Raw genomic sequence first — 18,721 nt, 5'->3', positions numbered from 1 at the left:
GGGGTTCTTCTTTTTTTTTTTTTTTAGTTTTTAAGAACAAACACAAATACAACTGTGTGTCTGTGTGTCTGTGTGTATAATGGCAAAACTGTTTCCATTGAGGAATATTCTTAAAATCACCAAGTGAGAAAATGAGTGCTTCCTGTACCCCATGGGGATCCCTCTGAACAGGAGAGCTTCATCCACCACTTACTGGGCCTTTGGTCTAGGGCTATGTGCCCTGGAGAGTCTATAGGAACCACACAGTGTAGAAATAGAGTAATACGTAACATCATGGGTGGAAACACAAAATTGATGTCTATAAATTTCTTTGTACATCATTAATTCGTTAGCTCGGAGAAACTAGAAACAGAGTCAGAACTTGAGCAAACATTGTGGTAGTTACATCCACATAGAGAGGACTGCACCTTTGGTTAAAAAGCAGGATCTAAGAAGTTATCTTAGTCTTCCAACTGCTCAGCCAGTGCAGCTAAAAGCCAGCCACCATCAGCCACACGTGCGAGCGAGCCAGCATGCTGCCCACTGCAGAGGGCACACCAAATGCTCCTTCCTAGTCACTAGTCCTACTCCACAGCCAACCTTATTTGCATAAAAAAAGTTGGAGGATTTTGGGACAGGGTCCCAGTGTTCACCACATATGAAATTGCACTTTGTTCTTTAGGCTTAGAACAAACACATGAATTTACTTAACGTATGGAAAAATAAAGAACGGAACAAAAAATGGCATATGGGAAAGGCAACAACAATATGAGCTACGAATTTGTTTTGATTATAAAGTAAAACTCCATGCAAACTATAATCCCTTTGTATTTCTAAAACAGGGCATTATGAAAAAAAAGTCATGTATGCTTTACTGCAAATTTTGGAAGGGGAAAAAATAGGGAGAACTTGCATTTAAAAAATTGTCCATGCCTCTATTTTCTCTATGAAAAAATGTTACAAGATGGGAAAATGAGGCACATGTAAAAAAATTTTAAACTCAAGTACGAATGGAACTGCAAACATAAATTTGGTCAGAAGCTTTCCCATCTTTAAGATCTATCTTTTTTTAAAGGCCTCACCTCCAATTTTTTTAATAACTTAGAAAACAATATTAAGCAATGTAGAAGAAATCTGGCAGGAAATACTGTGTTGGAAGAACACGTGAAGAATTACATGAAAGAGGCGTATTTTTCGTAAGTATTCTTGAAAATACATCAAAAGCACAAAACAATTTCTAAATATTTTTTTAAAGTAATTTCATGATGACCACTGTGGAAATGATTCCTGTTTATAATTTCTACACAAACTTTGTGTCTCTGGACTTTTTTCCTCTCCTAGCCAAAGGCTGCTTGGTGGACATTCGAAGGGTAAAAAAAAAGAAATCAAGGTTTTGTGCTGAAAGTTATTAAGACCAGCTCTCTGCTGCATTTGCATTGTTATTAGGGACACACACACACACACACACACACACACACACACGCACACGCACGCACGCACACACACACACACCCACACACTGAGCTTAATGTGAAGCTAGTACAGAAACAGAGAGATTAGACACAAAGAAATGTAAACAGCTCTCACATGCGAGGAAACTAGGTTACGAGAATCCCAGCACCAGGCATTCACCAGTCACCATGGAAAACAGGAAGTGAGATGCATAGCAACCACAAGCCAAAAAGCAGGAAAGCGCATACCTTTAGCTTGGAATGAAAATCACGAGATTTCCTTCTGGCAAGAACCTGAATGTGACTAGACACCTGCAGGGTAGGGGAAGGGAGGAAAACAAAGGAAAAGCCTGTAACCATGGAGATGAAAAGCCCCCTACAACTGGGCAAGCCAGACGTACCTTAATGGCGGCTTGAATTTCTCGAACTTTCTTTCTTGCTAAGACCTGTATATGACTAGACACCTACATTGTTCGGGTTTATGAGGGGAAACAAAACAAAACAAAACAAAACAAAAAAAGGAAATCAAATATAAAATTGCTGCTCCTTAGAAAGGTTTGGGGTGGGGTGGGGGGGTAGGTTATTTGCATCTCAACAAAGCTCTGCAGTTAGGAGGACACAGTCCCAGCCAGACACCAAGCCCCCAGCGCTGCTCTAAGCTTTTCAGACTGGGTCATCACTGCAGTGACTTGATTCAGGAGGGAAGTTTAGGCTAATCCAGTTTTTTCTCACCCGGGAGCAATCACGGGCACGGGTTGAGAGGGGGAGATTGGGGCTGTTTTCTTTATGAAATTAGAAAGGTGGGAGTAGAGGTAAATGAAAATATTTATAGCTTCTCAGTATCAGGAGGGAAAGTTTAGGCTAATCCAGTTTTTTCTCACCCGGGAGCAATCATGGGCACGGGTTGAGAGGGGGAGATTGGGGTTGTTTTCTTTATGAAATTAGAAAGGTGGGAGTAGAGGTAAATGAAAATATTTATAGCTTCTCAGTATCAGGAGGGAAAATCCCTTTTTCTCAATTTAGAAGAGACGATCCATAAATTAGCACATTCTTCAGAATCAAAAAGCTGAAGCTGTCGGTTGTATTCTGATCTCATTAAGAGCTCTGGATTCTGTAGCAAATGTTAAAATAATACTGACATGTAAATTAGATCTCAAAGTGAAATGGAAAGACCCAGTTAGCAGAGCATTTTTTTTTTTTTTGCCCTTATAAATATCTTTAATCCTTCCACTCTTTTGGGTATTGACTGGGCGCCAAGTGGATTTGCATATTATTACAAAGCGCAAAGTGTGAATACAGCCAGCCAGCCATCCTGTCAAAAATCTGGGTTGAAAACCACACGGATTTGCTGAACAACAAATTCACATTGGAGAGGTATCACCAACTGCTGCCTAAAAACACCCCCAGGATGCCGGGTGTGGAAACCAAGCCAAGCCTGGCTTCTGAAACAATGATTCCACTGGGTAAACAAATTTGCATCTCTTTCAGCAGGGCTTGGTTAAATTTAGACGAGTCCCCCAGTGAAGGGGTTGGGCACATGACCAGAGCTCACAGACCAGCAGACAGCCCAAGCCCAGTACTTTCACTTTGTTAAGAATGAGATCTTGTCTGTTTTTGTGTTTCAGAAATTTAGAACCTTCCATGTAAAAGTTCAGCAACTCAGACTGTGAGACCATTACTTCATTTCAAACACTCTAAAACACAGGATTTATGATAATAAAAGACCCTTTCAGCTTTAACTTTGTCTTTGAGTTTAAATCGTTCGTTCATTTTTTTTTTTAAAGGAGAAGCGAGAACTCCTCCATTCTCTTGACCCCTCCATCTGGCTCCTGCTTTCACTTGTTTTCACCCGAATTTTGTTCTGATGTGATTCTCTGACTTAATGAGAACCACTGTCCCCTGTCGGGGGAACATCCACCAAACAAAGTCCTGCCTCTGAACACTGGCAGGACGCCACTTCCCTCTATGCTGACTCAGCAGCCAGGCTCCCGGCTGGGGCACATGTAGCATTCCTGGGGGAAAGCTCTCCCCCTCATAAACACTCATGAAAACAACTCATCACTGAGCAGAGGACTGGAATCTGCTGCTCAGGCTTAATGAGACCACAGTTGAGTTTGCCTTTGGGTTTGATTATAGTTTTTAAAATCCATGTCAGATCCATCGGCATAGGTCAACATCAAAAAATGAATTTTTTCAGTTAACAACTCACCCATAAGGTTTGTCTGATTTTTTTCCCCCTTCCCCTTTTTCTGTTTTTAGTTAAACACAAATTTCTCATCCATTCCAGTTCTGAACTGGGTCTGAGATTTGGGCTGTTTTACATCAAAAAGGAGGAGAGCCAGAGCCCTCACAAAGGGCAGAAGAAAATTCCTGACACTGTTCTGCACAGAGGTATTTCAGTTGTAACTTCATTTCAGTCACAGCAGCTACTGACAAAAAGCCATAGCTTAAGGAGCAACAGTTCCCTGGACGCACATCATTCAGAATCATATTCAGGCCAATACTCATGGCTGCTAATATTACATTTTCATTGAAATGATGACTAATATATAATTGTTCCAGGATTTTACAATGCACAAAATCTCAAAATTTCATGACTTGCAAGTATATTTGCACCTGCAGCTCTTACAGTGTTTGCAGATACGAAGTTTGGGAAAGAAATAAAACTGTTAATATACAGTACAGGAGCAGTTCATACGCTGTCCTTAGCAGTAAAACTTTCCCATCTGGAGACCACATAGTAAAGGGTCACTGAAATGATGAACAGTGAAAACTGAGCCAATTTAAAACACCAAATTTAGACAGCACTGACGTCCTTACAGGGAACTCAAATTGGGGGCTCCTAGGATCCAAAGCACAGACAGCCACTGCAGCCAAAATGCCTCCTTGGGCCATTCGCTGACATGCAAAATTTCCAGGTAGGTTATTTTACCTGTTTTCTGGTCCTCGTCTTCCCTGTCCTGAGTTTGATGTATCTGGCTATCAATTCGTTCCTACCTGAAAGAAAGAATAATTTACAATAAGAAAGGATAGCAAAAAAAAAAAAAAAAGCATCTGAAACCGAAGGATAGAATTCAGAATCCGTTGTAGCTCTAAGTTTATTAATATTATAAAAACAAAACAGTAATAGTTTGCAAAAACATTTAGACAAAGTTAGGATGAGGGGCATTTAATTATGAACTATGATCAGCAATTGAGGACAGATATGTGCTTTTAAAAAATGTGCCCCCCTTTTTTTTCCCATTTGTATCTAAATAGGTGGTCATTTGCATAAGCAACAAATACAAGGACTAGTGTGGGAGTCCATAAACCCGGTTCTGTTCTAGCCTTATTTTTCATTTTAATTCCTCCTCACCCAGGTTTCTACTTTTAGTTATAGAGTTTTTACAGCCACTACAGAATGAACGGCTGTGGCCACGGAAACCCTACGATAAGAAGCTAACAGTATGAAAGCAGACATCTCCTAACAGTAGTAGTAGTCACCACATTAGTAACTAACCATACACAAGATCACGTCTGCGAAAAAAATGACTCAACCTCCTCAAAGCTTTATTACTTTGGGGGGAAAGAAAATGCCTGAAAGTATAAGCAAATACCTCCCATCTGTACCATACCAGGAGAACGAGAAGTTTCAGGTAACCTGACTCTGAAGAACTATAAGACTATAATACAACAGGAAAGTATAGCCCCGAAGCTAAGTGGGGGAAATGTAATGCTATGTGAAGTTAACCCATTCTGTAAAACATGGGTCCAAACTGTAACTATAATCGTAACTGTCTGGCTAGTTGTATAATTTGTGTTTGTAGTCTTACTTTCCAGGCATACTGCATACCTGAATAGAACAAGAGATCTGTCTTATTCCCCAAAGCCTCTCCAGCACCCCGTACACTGCTGGTACACAGAATAAATGCGGAAGTAACACAGCCTCTGGTGAAAGAATGACCACATCCACCAGATCTCCCTTGGCCGACTAAAGAACTGGCAGCACTAATGGGGACCAATCAAGAGTGTCCTTATGGAAATCTTATATGAGAATTTTAAGAACTGTCCCATCACTGCCTGCAACATTCCTATAATTATGGCTCTGTCCACCACCTGCCTGTTTGGACTATAGAACACACAGCCACGGGAAAGCAAAGGAATTGTGGAATCTTGGGGCTGTTGGGTCATGCATTCCCACCCCTAAAAGTCAAAGTCCTTATTAGCCTAAACTAGCACTTCTAGAATTCAGGAAGCAGTCCATTTTACCTTAAAACAGTTAAAGATAAAACGACCCTCCTTATCTGTTGCTTCCTGTAACTTTCATCTTCAGAGTCTTCTTATTCCTCTTAACAAGAAACAAGACTAGTCCCTTATGCACATGACTGACTCTCAGATATTAATGACAGCTTTCAGGTTCTCCTGGAGTTGTGTCCAGGCCAAAGCTCCCCTGTTCCTTTGTTATCTGTGACAAGCTCTGGAACACCCACCGCCCTCCATATATCCTGTGACCATCCTTTGTCTAACTTTCCTTTCGTAGCCTTGAGCCCAGAACTGTAGGGATGTTCCTGCTGTGACAGATCCACAGCAGAGTGGGTCTATCGCCTCTCTCATCCTAAATACTCCACCTCTGTTGATGCAGCCTAACACTGCATTTGGTTTAGCCGGGCCACAATAAACAGTCAACTTACGTCAATTTGAACCCCTAGGACTTTTTCATACAGACTACTCCGCAGATATATCCCTACCCCTATACCCAGTCTTTTCATGCATAGTTAGGATTTTCATATCCAAACACAGAACCTTACATTTATTTCTATTGCATTTCAACCCGTTAAATAAAGTCCATCAATCCAGTCTGAAAAGATCTTGATTCTGTAACTACACTTACCCTTTAACCACAGGAAAAGGACCTTGAAATTCAGTTTTGAGGACTGCTTCTCTAAGGATTCTCTTTCAAACTTTTGAGAACTACCAATATCTCCTGTAGTGTCATCGGGTCTACTTCTCCATCTCTCAGATGGTTGTACAGATTTTGCAATTTGTCTCAAAGGCTCGCTGATAGCTGGGCCCAGCTAGGAGTACCTAATTACCAGAAGCCAGACCTAAATGACAATGTCTGCAGATGAGCCAAGCATCCTCCAGCTTGGGGCCTCACTGTGCACCCTGTTCAGGGCTGTCTGAGTGGCCAGGATGAAATAAATCCAGGGCTCTGTATTACATACAATTTCAGCTGAACCTTGTCCAGATAGCAAAAATGTCTCCTGTCCCCATACTTGCTTAATTTTCTGTGAAAGCAGACAGAATAGATTGTTATGTGTGACAATCACCCATATAACTAATTTTTAATTTCTCATGGCATTTGGCTGAATGGATGAGATCAATATCCAGGATGGCCACATTTGACTGTATACCCTGGAGTCTATACAAAGGGCACCCCTTGCAGTTAAACAATGTCAACTCATAATTTAGATTACAGTACTTCTAAAAATCGCCACTTCTGCAACAGGCCCTCAGTGAGAATCTACTATGTGCAGAGAGCACTATGCTACAGTCATCATTCCATTCAAAACTTGTCTTAACTCTTATGACCCTGTGCTTTACATGGGTAAGATCACCTTTCAAAACCCTGTATCCTTTCTACATATCATATTTCAAGCCTATGTGTTTCTTATCTCTGTAAGGAATATCACTGATTCAATTTTTAAATTCAAATTCAATTAACACTAAACATCTACTGTGATCTAGGCATTGTTAATCACTTTATTTCATGTGAATTTTTTAATGACCATGAAGGTAGCTTTGTGTACAGAAAACATTATTTGGGTTTACCTGGTTTATAAAAATGTATATTTCATTTGTTTGGTTATTGTACAAAAACCACTTAAATACCTAGTTCATCCTTAAGTTTTAAGTTCAACTCATGCATCTTATAATTTTTACAATCACTTTCAAAGGTCCATTCGAATAAAATTTGGCCCATTTCTCGAACCTACAATCTTTTAAATATTTAAAACTATGTAATTTAGAATGTATTTCTTTTAAATATTAGAACTGTTTGATTCAACTTATAAAAAAACTTTCCCTTAAACAACTCTTAGAAACCTAATAAACTATCATAAATGCTCTAATATTGCTTACAAATCTAGTAAGACTTCAATACTTCCAAAAAGCAAATCTAAATCAATTACCCCATGTCACATTTCGATTTGGAAATACAGGCTAACCTGTTGCATGGGCAAAATTATTTTTAAAAATTACTTGAGTGAAGGGGTTAGGAAGTACGAATTGGTAGTTACAAAATAGTCATGGGGATATAAAATACAGCATAAGGCTAACTCCATCGCCCTTTCCAGCCCACTGCCAATAAACAACTATTTAAGGGGGAAAAATAATAATAATAATATTGTAATAACTATGTATAGTGCCAGGTAGGTACTACTAGACTTGTTGGGGGGATCACATCAAAAATTCCATGTCTAACCACTACGCTGTACACCTAATATAAAATAATACTGAATGTGAACTATAATTGGAAAATAAAATTTAAAAAATGTCAAATATGTATAAATCCTTTAAATCAAAAACATTAATACTATAGCTTTGGTTCTCTTAAAATCTCCTATTTTCAACTATAAATCTTCCCAGAATTAAAATATGCTTACCCATTAGGGAAACATGTATGCCATTCCAAATGATTTTGGAATATCTTTTTGCTTGGAGTTGTACATATTTTGGGGAAATCAAGTAGGTTCTCAAGGGATTCTTATCAGTGACCTTGATAGGATGTCCTGAGACCTATTTATATTTCTATAGCAGGGACCTCTAAATGGGGTGGATCCAAATAGTCCAGAGCTCTGGATCCGAATCATGGTACTAAGGCAGGGTCCCCAGCTCCTGGGTTGTGGACCTGTACCAGTCTGTGGCCTGTTAGGAACTGTGCTGCAGTGAAGTGAAGCTTCATCTATTTGCAGCCGTTCCCCTGTGCTGGCAGCACCATCTCAGCTCCACCTCAGATCATCAGGCATTAGATTCTGTTAGCACCAGTCGCCAAAAAGGCCAACAAGGTTGGAGATTGCTGTACTAAGGTACAGAATTCTCTTCTCAAGGACTGGAAACTCAGTGGCACCAGCCATCAGTGATGTAACTGGCAGTGGGCCTCTGGTCCATGCAACACAGTCTTGTTCTGTGGTCAGTGTTAGGATACTGGGTATTAGAAATGTTAACCCTCATTGTTTTTTCTCTTCCAACACACACGCATTCGCGCACGCGTACACACACACACGCACACCAGCACGCAGCCACACATCCCCGCATACAGTGGTGCTTCCTTCAGTAAACTTTCCATTACAAAAAATGATTTCAACAAAATTAACTTTAAAGTTAATCATGATGTTCCTAAACTAATCATACAGTCATGAGGGGACCACATACTTTGTGCCTCATGATGCCTGTCTGGTGCATCAGGGATATAAAAAGAAGACAGCCAGCCTGCCTGCCCACTGTCCAACACAAGGGCTAAGATACAAGAGCAAATCGGCTCTACACATCAGACAACTATTGCCATGAAAGAGGTTCTAGTAACATGTATGAGTAATTGGCCACAAATAATTCAGGAAATCTTGAAAGCCTTCCCCAAAGTACTGGAACATAAGCTAGGCTTTTAAAGATAGAATATATATTCTCCAACATTTTATTATGAAAAATTTCAGACATACAGAGTTTTTTTGCAGATGAATTTTATACTGTTGTTGCATTTCAAAATAGGTGGTAGGCAAGAGTAACACGCCTGCCTTCAGTGTGCATATCCTAACTAGAGTGATAAGGCTGATTTTTGATAGGCAGAATGAGGGAGGGGGGTCGAAGACCATTTTAGACAGAGAAAGCAGCATTTCTCTAAAGCATAGGCAAGAAACTGGTACTCTTTTTAAAAACCCGTCTGCTGACCCCCAAGCTCTCCAGACTACTGCACATTCTTTCTTTCTGATACCAGGAATCTCTAGATTCTATATTTATAGCACCCACAGCATTCATGACTTATTTCCTTCATTCTTCTTGATAAATCCTTGTAATAGCTTATAGAGCTGAGTGGCAATGTCACACTTCACCACTAAGTGTCCTGATACTACTGTTCCTCTGCAGCATAAAATTTCCTTTAGGAATGCATATACCCTATCACTTCTTTAGGTCTGAGATTCTGCAGCTGCAGCTGCCCTTGCATTTCCCACAGGCAGCAGCAAAGATAAACACAGCCTGACCTGCCACTTTTATACTATGATCCTCACCAGGCACTGCAATCCAGTTTTTATTTTATTTTTCCTTTCTCCTAAATAACATAACACAGTTGAAAGCGATCCCATCATCGGCTTCCCCTGCATCCCAGACTGCCATGAAATTTCCTGCTAAAGGGGCAATTCAGAGAGATTCCTACAGAAAGGCTTAGAGTTTGCACTGTGTCTGCCTTACCCAGACAGAAGAATGGTTAACGTTGTTGTGGGCTGTGTGTGTAATGGGATGCGGCCTCAAGGTCATGTTTGAGGCACAGCAAATGCAGGGTCTGCGGCTAGAAATTGTAGCCCAGAGACAGTCCGCTTTAACAGCCTAAGAGCCACTTTGTAATTGAATGGAGTCAAGGAGCCACAAAGAAAAAAGTAACAAATGGACTGCTTCTCTTCCTTGGCTGCAGACATTTCTAAGGCAAACTCATACCCTTAGCGGGCTGAACTGACCCTAGCTAGTGTACTCTGAGAAAACCTCTATTGGCCCTCCCTTTGGGAGAAATATGTGAGGATTCCCCACATATTTTTTTCCCATGTTAAAAAAAAATGAGAATCAGAAAGAAAACTTAGCTTCCCTTCATTGCTGGACCAAAGCTGTATCAGATGGGCACCAGTGCTATAGATGCAGCCACAGGGTCTTCTATACCCTCTCACAAATCCAAACTTAGCCCAACAGAACTACTAGAACATTCCTTGTTAACACTTTGAGCTTCCTGAGCTTTGTACCTGCACACATGATTGCTTTCATGGCCCATATTGCCCCTGCCCATTTCTGCATGTCTGGATCCCACCCATCTTTCAAATACCTCAACCTTCATGAGCCTTCCAGCTGGAAGATGCCTCCCCTCTTCGGAAATATCCATAGCTCTTGACCTTGTCCTCTTTGCTGTTGGCCTGTATCTATTCTGCCTTATATTCTATCATTTGGTACATGTCATGGCTCCCATCAGATCATAAAATCATTGAGAGTAAGAACCAATGGCATCCATCTTTTCTCTGCTTCCCCTTCTCAGGCAGCCCAATGTTTTTAGAGTGAGTCATTCACTGTTAGAGGCAGAAAAGAAGGTCCTACATCCTTACAATCCAGTTTGACCCTAAATCATCAATATAAGTGAAAAAAAGGGTGATCCAGTGAAAAGAAGCAAAGAAAGATGCTTTCCACAAGTGACAACACCATGGGGCATGGCTCTATCCTCCAACAGAAGACAGAACAGCAGCACCCAACACAGAGCAGTTTACAAAGGACTTTCCCAGGCAAGAATCTATAAAATAATGTTAAAATACTTTCTAGCCACAGCTGAGATTCATCTAAAAGAAAAAAATATCTTAGGATATCAAAGTCAACAACCAAAAAGCACAGATGTAGGGGACAATGCGGGAACCAAGCGTCACCAGTTAAGGAGCAGTCTACAGAAGGATGTTTAAGGACCCTGTCCTCCTGAAGATCTGGGAGCTTTATATCTATGGATATGGCCAGATGAGGCAGTAGAGAGTCTTTATTAACCAGTGAGGAGTTAATAATTAACCTTTTCACCCACACTGCTGCCATTGTCCCGGCAACACTGGGAAAGAAAGGTCTACCAAAGCTGGCAAGTCACCCACTAGTCAGACACCAAATGTAAAGCACAATCAACATGCTAGAATTGTGGGGGTAAAAAAATGCTATCCTGCCTTCAAGGAGCTTATACCTATGAAGGCCTCTCATCCATGAGAACAATGGCAAGTTATCCTATCCTTCCCCAAGCCTCTCATGCACAGCACGCATCGCAGATGTCACATCCCATTTATCTGGAGGATTGCATAATGAACGCCTGCTTCCCCTACTGTGAGATAGAAGTTCCAAAAGAACACAGACCATAGACTGCGTTTTGTTCATCACTGTACTCCTGACGCCAAGAATACAGCAGGTCCTCAGAAAGTATACACCAATAGACCGACTGACTAAATGAGAGGGATGGAGAACCAGAGTGGGAGACGGAACGAGACTGAGATTGGGGGTAAATCAAGGTTCACGATAAAGAGCATTTGAACCAGTCCAAGAGTTCCCAATGCGGAAGTTTAGGAACAGTGTCTCGGTTAATCCCCAATATAAATCATTGACCAAAAATCAGCACCAATGTGGAAAATCACCAGAAAGGGCAAGGCAGCCTGTCCTGGGTTGTCAGGGCTGGCACTGCATGTTCTTGATCTAAAGGTTTATAAAACGAACTGATAGCCTTCAGGAGGTAAACAGTGGCAAGTCCCTGAAATAACCTGTGTCTGCATTCACCTAGGGGCTTATAATGGAACAGCTTTAGAAGAAAAAATACACGAGGAAGACTGCGTGAACTCCTGGTTAGTCAGAACTTACTCCTATCCCTTCAAAATGCCTGGCAATAACCCAAGTCCACCTTCTCAGAGTTCCTATCAATCAGTGGCAGCTGACAACATTATCAAGCGATGGCCCCATAAAACACTGTGTTCTCTTTCATCTTAGTGGGACAGCTCACAAACTATACATCTGCATGAGACTACAAGGATAAAAAGAGATGAGCAAGTAAAAATGTCTAATGCTATGTGTTGAATACAATCCCTCTATGTTGGATAGAAGTTCTTTTTATTGTAATTATTTCCAGAAGGAAAACAAATATGAATGAAGTTTTTCTAATGGCACATTCTCTATGAAGCAATAAAGAGATGCCACACAATCACCTTTTTAATACTCTAATGAATAATTTAACTAGCCTTAATACTTTATGCCTCTAGTTATTTTTCTTTCTAATCCATCCTACACACAGCTACCCCTCCCCCCCCCACACACACACACAAGCTCTGGTTTATCCACTCTACTGCTTCAAGACCTTCAGTGCTGCCCTACTGCCTATAGTCTGAAGGTCAAACTGCTTTCGTATAGTATTCAATGTTGTTCCACCATCTGGCCCTAACTTTTTATTTTCACCACCACCACCATCACCTTAATCCATTTTATCACCATCAAAATGACACCCAGTTCCAGTTCCATGAACCATCCCGCCTTTCTAAGGTTTTGCTTACTACTGCAATATGCCTTAAGGCTAGCAATCAAAATCCTTCCAGGTTCAGTTCAGGTGGTGGCTCCTCCCTGAAACCCCATCCGAAGCATGGCTGAAACATGCACTAGGTATGGAACCTGTGGAGAGGAGTGAGACAGGGAGCTAGGAGGCCAGGAGCCTGGAGCTCACTTTACAGACCAGTGGTTGGGAAAAAAACCCCAAAATATTACACAGCGAATTGAAACAAAAGACACTGTGAGTTAAAAACAAATTGCTTAGTATATGAGCTCTGTCTGACTGGGAAAGTAACAGAGATTAACCATTCTGTCCTGGGCCCACAGCTTGTTACTTCTGCATGTGTCAGGGCACTGCCTACATTCTGGATCTAGTAAGAGATTCCTGTGTAACAGACCATAAGCTCCTTACAGGGAGGGTCTATGTCCTCAGCATCACTGTATTCCACACACTCAAGGTGGGCCTGGGTTTTAATGGAACCTAAGTTTGTTGCCTCCAACGGCAACCTAAATAGACCCCTACCCACAGGCTCTCAGGGGAGTTTTCACATATCTTGTGGGCATTCACCTTTTCTTTCATGCCCACATCTGATTATGTTGCTTTACTACATTAATAGACCCTTGTTTACTACAAGAAAAACATTCCTGAGCCTGGTGCCTAGGCCTAACAGCCCATTCTGGTAGAGAGCTCTTCTATTCTACTATAAGGAGCTTCGCAGTGTTCCCCAAGTCACGGTCATGCTTTTGCACATCTCTATGCCTTTGTAAAACCATCTGTCCTTAAATGTCCTTTTATTCTCCTTTGCCTGAAACTCCTATTCATCCCTGTAAGCCCCAAATGAAGGATTCCTTCCTGACATCTTCTGGGAGCCATCCAAACTGGGTCAGTCATTTCCTCCCTTGTACTCACATGTGCCAAGCCGCCCTGCTGTTGCTGCACTGCCATTACCTACCTGTGGGACTATCCATTCCTTGTTTAGAGTAGTGACTGCTCTATGAAAGAAGTCTATCTAGTTCTCTGCAACCGCAGATTTGGCACCAATTAAGTAGGAACTAAATGAATGAATGAGTGAGTGAATGAGCTCTCCTTTTCCATATGAAGAAAAACAGAAAAAAATGATCTAGAAAGAAATTACACAAATTAAACATCACTGACAACATCAGTTATGATATTTCAGTGCCAGGCGGCACAATTTTCTAGACCTTCGTTCTGCTCTCTTAACTTGGCACAAGTGAGACCAACACATGCTCTTTTGCTCCTCACTCCTCTCTCTGCCCACCGACCTCCACATGCCACAGTAATATGGACCTGGTCCAAAAAAAAGCTAATCTCAGCATTAACCCAGAAGAGTCTTGTTAATGAAAAACTTTGCTAAGAACACTCTGTTTGTTTATTAATTACTTGGCCTTAGAGAAGTGTGAAATCCACACATTCAAAGTGCTAAAAACTGCTGGTCTTTAATGGAAAATCTTTAATAGTGGCAATGCTGCAGACTTGGTTTTGTTTTTTGTTTTTGTTTTTTGACTCAGATGTATGATTGCCTAGATATTTCTGGGGAAGCAGGACTAGTACTTATGTGAATATAGGTACCTTGCTTAAATTCTCTGGACCTCTATTTCCCTTACCTGTAAAGTAGGGGATAAAAAAACAACCTAAAGCGTTGTTGTATGCATTAGCAACCACGAATGGCTATTCTGGCACACCCAGGTGATTTAAAGTGGTCCTATAACTATTATGCAATGTCCCTATACTTGGTTCATATATTTTCATTGCTTGAACTGATCTACAAGGTTTCTGTCCAGGACGCTGTACCACATTGCATCCAGTAAAAACCTACACTGCCTCTACATTCAGTGTTATTGAAACTGAACATATTTTCCATGCTACACTGAAAATGTTCTCAATTTTTGCATCACCTTAAATTTTCAAAATGATATAGCCATAAACGTTGTTTCCAAGTAAAAGAAACCCTTTATTGTGATATCTTAACATTGAGAGGGCATCATGCAAGCTACTTATTTGCTACAATAATCTTTTAATTTAGAATAGATTCTTCATTGAATAAAATAGCAGGAATTAGGTTTTTGCCAAGGGCTAAGTGTGGCCAAAATTCTTATAATTTGTGGCAGATCACAAAATTATCTCAACGAATAGGCTGGAGGCATTGCATTAAATAGCATGTCCCCCATTGGGTTTCCAGAATATAGTTCTTAGTGCAAAAATACAACTATCACTAGAAGAATTAAACATCAACTCTGTAGCTACTATAGCAGTAGCTACAAAAGGTGCATTATGCAAGCATTAAATCAAAATGACGCACATGGGATTATTTGCTGCTGAGAAAACATGCTAAAGAGAAATCTAAATATCTAGGTCCTTTGTAATTCTTTTTAAAGTAATATGGAAACCATAATCATAAAGGACATTTTTAAAAAATGTACTCAAACTGGAGAAAGTGAAATAATTTGGGGGTTAAGCTAAATGAAATACTGTGTAACAGGCAGAGGCAAAGTGAGATATAGAGAGGTAGAAAATAACATGTGCTGAATACCTACTATGTGCCAGCACTACACAGTGTACTGTGCTTATATACTCTTACGTTTAACCTTCACACTCACCTTATTCCCACTTTACATATGCTGAAGCTGAAGTTTAAAGAGCTTAAGAAACTAACTCAAGTTCCCAAACTAGTAAGTGGTAGAGTTGGGATCTGAATGCAGTTTTATCTTCCAAGCTCATTATTCCTTAACTTTAGAGCAACTGCTCTGAAAATTGCTTCTACAATGTTAACTTCTCACAAAATCATTACTAAGTGTTTAGTGAAAATAAAATCTTAGAAGGGGGCACAAGCCAACCATGAAATGGATTGGATTGCATATATACCATTTTAAACGTTCTGCATTTGACACCTACAAAATAGGATAAAAGCTTCAACTCCTCTGTACGCACCTGAGGCCTTCATAATCTCCCCTCCCCTGTTTAATAACATCTATTGATTATTTTCTGTATAAAAGGCCTTTTGCTAGGCACTGTAGGAGACACATGCTGGAATAATACATATCCTCTGCCCTCAAGGAGGAGAAATGAGGCAAGAAACCACACAATGGGAGTAAAGGACAGATTATTAGGAGGATGAGAGGAAACATACTTAAGAACAGTCTGAGTTATTTTTAAGTTGATAAATTGTGTCCAGAGATATTTCCTCCTATGGTTACCATGCTCAGGCCAAGTCCAACTGGTTTCAAAACAAGGAGTAGCCAAAGGCAACAATTACAGGCCAATCATTAAGGAGAAAGCAGTGGCCTATGAAATAAGCTTTCTATTTTAGATGGTGAACAAGCAAACCAAACAGATTGCCTCCTTCGGTTTTAGCATTCAAAATTCATCACATTTTTATTCTCCTTTTAAATTTCTACTTACCTGGATAATAGGCAATATATTCTCTTTGAAAAAAAAAAAATCAAAATGTTACTCATACAAACCCACTTATTTGCCTTTTCTCCTGCCACTCTCTACACACATTGCCATGTCATGTTGGGTACTATACCCTTTGCATGAATGACCGGCCTCTCATCCCTCCCTGCCTTCGTGGTCCCATCCCAACTTGCTGAACACTGAATTCTGAGCTGCGACAACTCAGTTCAAATGGCACTTCCTAATTCCTTGGCAGTTGGTTCTCTGGCTCTTCAGTTCACCACATTTCACGCACACATCTAACACTGTGCTTGCCACGCTGCACTCTCCCTGGGAGGATTTTCGCTCATCCTTGACAAATTATGAGCTTCTTGAAGGCAGGGCTAACATCCTGCTCCCATAGTCCCCCATCCTCCAACTCCTGGCACTGTACTGAGAACATGCTACCTAACGATAGTGCTACTGAAGATTTTAGTCCCATCAAAGAAAAAATATTTAAAGAAGTGACATCATGGCGCACAGGAGGTGGTGAGTGAATGTTTTCTTTGAAGAGGCAGGAAGAGAGGGAGGGAGAAGGAGCAGGAAGAACAGAAAAAGCACTGTTCCAGCAGGCATCGGGATCTAAAGAAAACTACAACAGGGTTCCTGCCTTCGAGGAACTCATCGCCCAGTATAATGCTCATGGACTGCCGAAATACCCGTGGAATCTTTTCTCTTCCTAAGTTCCAAGAAATGGAAGAGGCGCCTACAATTCCTAAGTTCCAAGAAATGGATGAGGCGCCTACAATTCCTAAGTTCCAAGAAATGGAGGAGGCGCCTACAATTATTACTGAAATATAGGGTGGCAATAAAGGATGGTGAGTGACTATTTTGTTCCTTAGTGGAAAGAACCTAGAAACCTTAAAGTCTTTCCTTCTTTAAAATTAGTTCAATCTACTCTGTTTTTATTCTTGCGATCTTCATTAATTTCAGATTTAGCATCCTGCTTCAATCCACCACCCACATAGAGGATAGCATTCAGTATTTAATAGAGAAGAACAAATTTTCTAAGAAACATCTCGACTTTTTCATAGGTAGAATAGATAAGAATGAACTGGATAAAATGCAAATTAGTTGACGTGGCTTCATGTGCAAGCTCATTCACCACATGTAAGTTTGATTTTTAAAGGCAGAGCTCAAACTACTTATCCTTACATGGCTCCAGCCCTGAAGGTTGTTTTGCAAAGATATCTCACAGTGAAATTATCCAGCAAACCCTTCTGTGGATAGAAGGTTCCACAAGTCAACAACCGCTTAAGCAGTTTAAACCAACAAGCAAGATGCCCTCTATTTAAATGCTATGAGTGAATGAATCTATTTTAAGCCTTTAAACCTCCTTTGGGCAGGTGTTTAAGCTGTGTACAGACTGAGCCTATGTAGGCTCTGGGGGTGGGAAAGGGCGGGCTCCACTCTCCATGCAGTCAACATTTTGTTCAGACAATCTTCCTGCAGCAGGTCATGTGACAAAGGCCAAATAAACAGCATCTGGGGATTTTCAATTACAGACCTTCGCCCAGCATGCCTGCACTGTAATCTCAACCAGATGAGGCTCAGGCCTCCCTATTTTCAATAATTCACACACTGTGTACACATAACATGACAATAAGGGCATTCATGGTGCGGCCTGATTCACAGATCAAAGCTAGCAAAGGGCCAGCTGTAAGCATGCTCTGCTGCTGGATGATTCGTGCTTTTCACAGGCTTGGAAAGACTCTCTGCAGGATCTGGCAAGCCGGCCTCTTTCCTGTGTGGTATGCTGAGCAAACTCTGAGCATGAACTGGGCACAGCCTCCTGGGATGGCCAGAGAGACAACCAATTCCACATGCATTTCCAAGTAATGGGCAACTTTAAACTCCAATTCACTCAACAAGCTGCCATTTAGAAAGGGGCTTTGCCAGGGCCAGTGCAAGACCTGTGCAAAAGCTCTACCACTCCTGGGAGCAGGTGGTTCTTGGTGGCGGGGGGCGAGGGGTACCTATTCTAAAAAGACAGCGAGGTTCCTGTACTTAATGAATCCTCGGTTAGGTGCTTGAGTTTACAAATCCACTGGCTGTGTTGATCCCATTTAGCTGTCACACACATACTAGTGACTCAGACACAAACTACATGGAGGTATATTTTTAATGCATGTCACAGAACTTTGGGTCTGGGAAATGAAAGAAGACACTGTTACTATTACTGAAATCTTTACACATTAACTCAATTAACTTGTGTGTAAAGACTAACGCATTTAGCCCGTGTGTGTGTGTGTGTGTGTGTGTGTGCGCACACACATGCACGAGTGCTTTAAAAGCATTCAGAAATCTCAGGCCTATAACATTCCAAATGTCTATTGCCTTGCAAGAAGAACTGCAACTGGAGGACACTGCTTCCTCATATAAAGATTTCATACCCGTCAATCAGGGCAGAAACCCAGAGAAAAGCCATTATGGTGACTTCCTTGGCAGCAAACACATGCTGCTCACCAGCTGTGGGGCTGTGTGTCCTTACCCCCTTTTCTCTCTCATTCAGAATAGTTTCCTCTTAATCACAATAATCCCAAAAGTGCTAAAA

The 18,721-nt window shown here is 41.0% G+C and overlaps 1 protein-coding gene across 8 annotated transcripts in view; it reads right to left on the bottom strand.

Moving 5' to 3' along the window:
- TEAD1 (TEA domain transcription factor 1) overlaps positions 1 to 18,721 on the bottom strand; it is a 268,691-nt gene that overhangs the window by 85,153 nt on the left and 164,817 nt on the right. For 4 of the 8 annotated variants that reach the window (XM_023519914.1, XM_023519913.1, XM_023519915.1 and 1 more), the window contains 3 exons: positions 4,363 to 4,427; positions 1,832 to 1,894; positions 1,680 to 1,742 (listed from right to left, as the gene is read on the bottom strand). In XM_023519914.1, coding sequence (XP_023375682.1) covers positions 1,680 to 1,742; positions 1,832 to 1,894; positions 4,363 to 4,427 — 191 coding nt within the window. The remainder of the gene's footprint in view (positions 1 to 1,679; positions 1,743 to 1,831; positions 1,895 to 4,362; positions 4,428 to 18,721) is intronic. The other 4 variants (XM_023519917.1, XM_023519919.1, XM_023519916.1 and 1 more) reach the window with 2 other exon arrangements.

The sequence above is a fragment of the Pteropus vampyrus genome, unplaced genomic scaffold (assembly GCF_000151845.1).
Source record: "Pteropus vampyrus isolate Shadow unplaced genomic scaffold, Pvam_2.0 Scaffold240, whole genome shotgun sequence".
NCBI classification, from domain to species: domain Eukaryota; kingdom Metazoa; phylum Chordata; class Mammalia; order Chiroptera; family Pteropodidae; genus Pteropus; species Pteropus vampyrus.
The sequence above is the reverse complement of the archived record's forward strand: the minus strand, read 5'-3'. Positions and strand labels throughout refer to the sequence as shown.